The sequence below is a fragment of the Echinops telfairi genome, unplaced genomic scaffold (assembly GCF_000313985.2).
Source record: "Echinops telfairi isolate 266 unplaced genomic scaffold, ASM31398v2 ScPeMD7_5;HRSCAF=22, whole genome shotgun sequence".
Classification (NCBI taxonomy): Eukaryota; Metazoa; Chordata; class Mammalia; order Afrosoricida; family Tenrecidae; genus Echinops; species Echinops telfairi.
In genome coordinates, this window is record NW_022103901.1 from 1,251,604 (window position 1) to 1,257,691 (window position 6,088).

The 6,088-nt window shown below is 62.5% G+C and overlaps 1 protein-coding gene across 1 annotated transcript in view; it reads right to left on the reverse strand.

Moving 5' to 3' along the window:
* Positions 1–271: 271 nt before the first annotated feature.
* Positions 272–6,088, reverse strand: part of SNX8 (sorting nexin 8) — a 67,523-nt gene continuing 61,706 nt past the window's right edge. The window contains exons 6-12 of the mRNA XM_045283940.1: positions 4,283–4,363; positions 3,772–3,932; positions 2,608–2,740; positions 2,185–2,253; positions 1,621–1,767; positions 1,320–1,469; positions 272–412 (exon numbers count right to left, since the gene is read on the reverse strand). Of these exons, the coding sequence (XP_045139875.1) occupies positions 299–412; positions 1,320–1,469; positions 1,621–1,767; positions 2,185–2,253; positions 2,608–2,740; positions 3,772–3,932; positions 4,283–4,363 (855 nt within the window). The 3' untranslated portion in view covers positions 272–298. The remainder of the gene's footprint in view (positions 413–1,319; positions 1,470–1,620; positions 1,768–2,184; positions 2,254–2,607; positions 2,741–3,771; positions 3,933–4,282; positions 4,364–6,088) is intronic.

Sequence of the window (6,088 nt, forward strand, 5' to 3'; positions counted from 1 at the left end):
GACTGCCGGCCAGGGGAGGCAGCCACAGGGACCTGTTCCATGTCAGCACCAGCCCTGTGTGCCCAGCATGTCTGTGCCACGTGGGCCACCTGTCCCAAGTCTTCCTAGACACCTGGGACTGCAGCTCTCCAAGCACCAGGCAGGGAGTGGTGAGGACAGCCCCCCACCCCCCCACACACACACACACACACCTGTCCAGGTCACCAGATGCCCAAGGCTCCCTCCAGGAGGTAGGAAGTAGGCAGGGAGACTCATTTAGAAACATGTTTTAGTTGGGGGGCGGGGGGCATCCAGAGTGCTAGCGAGGAAGCAGGCTGTCCTCCGGGGGCGAGCGGGGCCGAGTTGGCACACTGCTGGGTCCGGCAAAGAGGCAGTGCAGCTTGGGCTTCAAGTCGTTCCACACCTTGCTCATCTGGGGGGGAGGGGGTGTCACTGTGAGGAAGGTCTATACACAGGACAAGCAGGTCTCGGACAACAGGTAAACTCACAGGCGCCAAGACCAGGGCCACCACAGGGCACCCCCCCACGCTTAGAGTGCTCTCTAGCCACCTGCCCGCAGTCTGCACAGTCCCTGGTCCACTCATCCCTGCCCCTGATACAAACTGGGCATCCCCACAAAGGAGAGCTGAGCTCCGGGGGTGAGAGCCTCAGCCAAAGCCACCAGCAGCTGCCCGAGTGCTCCCACGCGCAACAGACATACTGCCCGGGCCGAGGCTGAGCTCCTGCTAGAGGCCTGCTCGGGGTTGGCCAGCATCTCAGGACACAGGGTGGCCTCTCCCGAGTGTGGTCTCTGCCCTCAGATCCAGCACCCAGGAAGCCTGGTCAGAACCCCTAGGATGCCCTTTGTGAAGGGAGCGCCACAGGCCCGGAGGACCTGGGCACCACATGGTGTGGGCGCCAACCAGCTGGCCACTGCCCCTCCCATCTGAGGTCTTGGAGAAATGACTGTTCCGTGGGACCCCAACTCAGACACACACCCCCGCCCTGCAGCCCCCAAAATACAACCCCATCACTGCCATCGAGCTGGTGCCGACTCAGCCCACAGGACAGGGTGGGACTGCCCTGTGGCTTGCTGAGGCTGTGACTTTATGGGAGTAGAAAGCATTTTTCTTCCTTGAAGGACCTGATGGTTTTGAACTGCTGACCTTGCAGGTAACAGCCCAACACAACCACTGTGTCTCCAAGGCTCTTTGCCAGGGATCCCACAGGCTACACCTGGCGGTGCAAGAACTCCAGCCACACATCCCTCAAGCCCCCTACGAAGCACGTGGACCGCCTGACAGCCCTTCCCCCAAGCCCCTCGGGTAGGGGACACTCGCCTCGTGGTGGCCCTGGCTCTGTGAGCTCACGAAGGCCCCGAGGATGTGGGAGGTGAGTGGCAGGTAGACATGCACGAGCTGCGTCTCCTGGCGCAGGCAGTACAGGGCGAAGTGGCTGCGGAGCTCCAGCGTCTGGATGGCGTTCTCCTGCTGTGGGGCACCAAGCGGGCACTGACGGGGCTGAGCGGAGCACAGGGGCACCCCCGCTCCCGCCCCTGCTCCCAAGCCCACGCTCAGAGCCGAGCAACCACCTCCAGACACACGCACGCACACACACACGCACACGCATGCATGCACACACCTCCACGATGCGGGACTCCAGCTGCTCCACGGCCTCGGGCTCTCTGCTCTGCGCGGCGCCCAGCGCCTGCCTCTTGGTTAGGCTGTGCCTGTGTAGGGCCCGCTGGTGCCGATGCAGCACACCCTTCTCATGCCGCTCGCACAGGTCCTGTGGGGCGGGGGGCCCACACTCACCCAACAGCCAGCCCCAGCCACCCTCACCCCTCAGGCCCCAGGGGCATTGTCTGTGGGAACAAATGAGCTCCGACCGGGAGGCTGGGGCCTCTGGCCCATCTCCAGGGGGACCACGGCTTCCCCCAGGAGTTAACCTTGAGGCTGCAGACCACCAGGTCAGTGGTTCAGACCCACAGCCCTCCACATAGGAGAGATGAGGCTGCAGAAGCCCCAGGGCAGTTTGGCTTCGCCCCACAGGCCAGCTGCTCACTCAAGGTCAGGGTCAGTCCACTCCCAGGGGCCTCAGAAGAAAGGCCTGGCTGACTGCTTCTGGAAGACCACCCACTGGACACCCTGCAGAACGTGTGCTGCTTGGGCAGGCCCTCCCTGGGGACACGGGCCGCAGACCCACCTTGTAGGATTGTAGCAGGTCCAGGAAGAGGTTCAGCTTCTCCACCACGTCGCTCTCCTCCTGCCGGCCCTGCAGACACGGGGGGTACAGCTGCAGGCAGGGAGCGCCCTCCCAGGCCCCCCAGCCAGGCAGGACCGAGGTCCACAAACAGCTCCCACTGATATGTACTGGGCCTGCCCACCCAAGCAGCTCTGCGGGGCCTGGTCTGCCCTCCTTGGTGCCTCCTGCAGCCTATGAAGGCCGCATACCCCCAAAGGTGGCCGGGCAGCGTCCCTTGACCACTTCCCACGTGCTGCTCCCCCCCCACACACTGAGGGTCTTGGCAATCACCTCACTGACCAGGACACAGCGTCCTGTGGGAGCAGGCGCCCTGGCAAGGGTCTGGGCAGGGCACCCTCTAACCTCGGGCTGATGGTCACTTACCTGGAGTGCAGCCTTGTCAGCCAGCAGCGCAAACTCCACAGACAGACCTCTGAGCGCCTGCTTCAGTGACCCCCATGTGTTGCTGCTCAGTGCAGCCCAGGGTGGGAGTGGGGTTGTGTCGGACCCCAGGGCGCTGCAGGAGACAGACCTGGTCACTTAGGCCATGCCACCCCTGGACCCTGCTACTCAGAGTGGCCGCTGCCCCCTCACCTTGCAGGAGGAGCCAAGAGGGCCTCCCTGCCACTGCCTGTACAGAGAGGAGCCCAGCGAGACACAGACTGGCAGTCTGGCCCCCGAAGCAGATGGCAGTGCTCCTGTGCGCAAGGCTCCCTGGGTTGGAACTGACAGAAAGTGCCGAGTAGCGGCAGCACTAGACAACTGATTGCCAGGCCTTGCTTCCTCAGTGCCACAGGGCAGGTTCAAATCGCCAGCCTCCTGGTTCCTGGTGGACTGTGAGCTGTAAGTTCTGGCCAGGGGCCTTCCCTCGGAGGGTGGCCTGAAGGAACACCTGAGAGTTGGCTTCTCAGTCCCTCCAGATCCCAGGCAGGGTGAGCATACCTTGATGCCACACAGTGGACAAGAAAGCAGCACCTGGCTGGCAGATCCGCCCCTCCCTTCTCACCGAGGCCCTGCCCAGAGAACTCCTCTTACAGCCTAAACCCAAGGCTGAGACACTGCAGGGAACCAGGGCCAGCCTCTGGACGGCCACTTGAAGGCAGCTGCCACCTACAGTAAACACACTTCCTGCTCCAAGCCACAGCCACGCCCAGACCTCCCCATGGACGACCACCCTTGCTGGCTGAGCAACCTCAAGCTGACCATCCTCCGCCTACCTGTGTGTCCTCCCCCAGAGGATCCCTGGATGACCATCCTCCCAGCTAACTGCTCTCTCCCTCGCTGACCATTCTCCCCGCTGCATGTCCCCTCAACTGGCCATTCACTGCCTAACTTCCCCCAGCTGAGTCTCCCCCAGCTCTCTCCCTGGCTGACCATTCTCCCCGCTGCATGTCCCCTGTGGTTGGTGTGCTGCTGCCATCGCAGCCTGAGCACAGCACAAGAGAGTGTCCCCCCCCACCCCCAATGTCTCCATGACCTGCTGTCTGGGCCAGTCCTGCTCCACGATGCCCCCACCCCGCCCCGCCCTACTGCACACAGACCACATGCCTCAGCTCCTTCCCGAACATGAGGAGGTCGGCGGCGTTGTCGATGGCCCTGGTCGCAATCCGCTCGGCCCGGTCCCGGAGCTTGTAGAAGCTGTTGTAGACGCTGCGGACCAGCTCGCGGCTGGCCGCAAACTGGGCCTGGATGTCGGCAGGGAGGAAGTCCTGGAGGGACCCAGGGGCAGGTTGGGACCGGCCAGGTGGGAGAGATCTTGGACATGGGCAGTGCCAGGTGCCAGCCCCGACGCCCATGGCCCTCCACTCCAAAAGTGTCCCTGCCATTGAGTTGATTCTGACCACAGGCACCCGCAGGGCAGGGAGAACTGCCCCGTAGGTTTCTGAGACGGTGACTCTTTAGGGAGCAGACAGCCCACTTTCCTCCCACGGCACTTAGCTAACAAGCCAGTCAAGGGAGCAGTCAGTCAGACCCGAGATGCCTCTGCAGTGGCTGCTGGTGTTAGGGGGATGGGGTGGGGGAATGGAGTGGGGGGGCTCCTGGGGGCCCTCAGGCTTACCTTGGCGTGAGTGGCGACTTTGCAGTGCAGGAACTCGTCTCCGATGCCCTGAGCTGACTCCTTTAGCTTGTTCTGCACGTCCTGCAACGAGACAGTGACGGCTGCGACCACCACTACCCCCCCCCCTTCAGCAAGATGTGCACCCACAAGGAGCAGGGCCCCCTCAGGAGGAGAAGGTGCACTCTCAGGCCAATGCCATGACCCCAACTGGCCCTGCTCCGGCATCCTGTCATTAACCTGCGGGGTCCAAGGCCTTCCCGTGTTCTGGCCCGGGCATGGAGACCCCCAACCCTCCATTCCGACTCTCATCTCATTTGTATGGAAGCAGACGGCTGGCCCCATCTGGCTCCTAGTGAGCACCTGGTGGGTTTGAACCACTGGCCTTCCAGTTATCAGTCTAATGCTTAACCACTGCGCCGTGCTGTGCCAGAAGGACCCGGAAACCCAGCAATGCGCCTTTCTGCTCCACACGGACGTCTGTCCGTCTCAGGCTGCCCGCTCTGCATAGGCATGGGAATGGTGCAGGGCCCTGCCCTATGAACAGGCCTGGGCCCTGGGGCCCCTGACCCTGGGGCAGTGGGTGGCCCCCCAAAGGGGGTGCCCTGACAGAGCCCAACCTTGCACGAAGACCCATGGGGTCCCACAGAAGAACAAGCAGCCGGGCCCACTCATCACCAGCTGTTGAAGGCCCAAGGAGCCCTGCAATTCCTCGAGGCCTGCCCGCCTGCCCTGGTCCTTAGCAAGGGGACCTTGGCCTGGGAGCTGGCGCTCAAGGAACCACACCTGCTCCCCTGCATCTTTCCTCCACCCCCACCTCCAGGATTCAGCCCTGCTGGTGGGGAATTAGCCTTTCTTCCACGTAGAATCACTGGGTAGCTTGTTACAATGTTACAAGCCTGATTCGACCTGTCTCTCTAGATTAAGGCGACCAGACATCCAGATTTTTAACAATCTGTCCCGAGTCCTGTGGCATTTTTAAGAAGTACCGATTTTTGGAAAGAATGCACGACAAGCTAGGGTATACGGTTCGGCTGCCATGTGGCTATTTCGCCAGAATATGAGTTTTATCAATTGTGTCCCCCTTTACCAATGGTAAAATCTGGTCACCTTAGGACAGGAGCACTGCACTGGGGCTCCCCGGAGCCCGACGCTCTAGAGATGACCTCAGTGGGCAGGAGGCTATGTGCTGAAGGCCCGTCAGAGCCAGGACCACAGGCAGGCATCCCCACACCTATCCTGGTGGGTGTCAGTGGTGGCATCTGCTCTTCCCTCTCCCAGGGCCCAGCCTGCCACTGCTCCTACCCTGCGGGCAGGACCAGAGCCGCTGCTGCCTGGGGCAGGCCTCAGCTCTCTTCCCAGATTCCAGAAAGCAGGACTGGCAAGGTGCCCTCTCCCCACCCCACCACCCTTGATGGATACAGCCCCTCTGCACTGCCTCCTCTCCACTGCATGCACCCCGCTCTCCTTCCACTGCACCCCCCACTCTTTCACTGTACACCCCGCTCTCCTTCCACCGCATGCACCCTGCTCTCCTACTGCACACTCCCCTCTCCGACTGTATGCACCCCACTTTCCTTCCACTGCACACCCCACTCTTGTTCCACTGCATGCCCCGCTCTCCTTCCACTGCACACCCCGCTCTCCTTCCACTGCATGCGCCCCTCTCCTTCCACTGCATGCACCCCTCTCCTTCCAGTGCACACCCCAGTCTCGTTCCACTGCACGCCCCACTCTCCTTCCACTGCACGCCCCGCTCTCCTTCCACTGCACGCCGGCTCTCCTTCCACCACGTGCACCCTGCTCTCC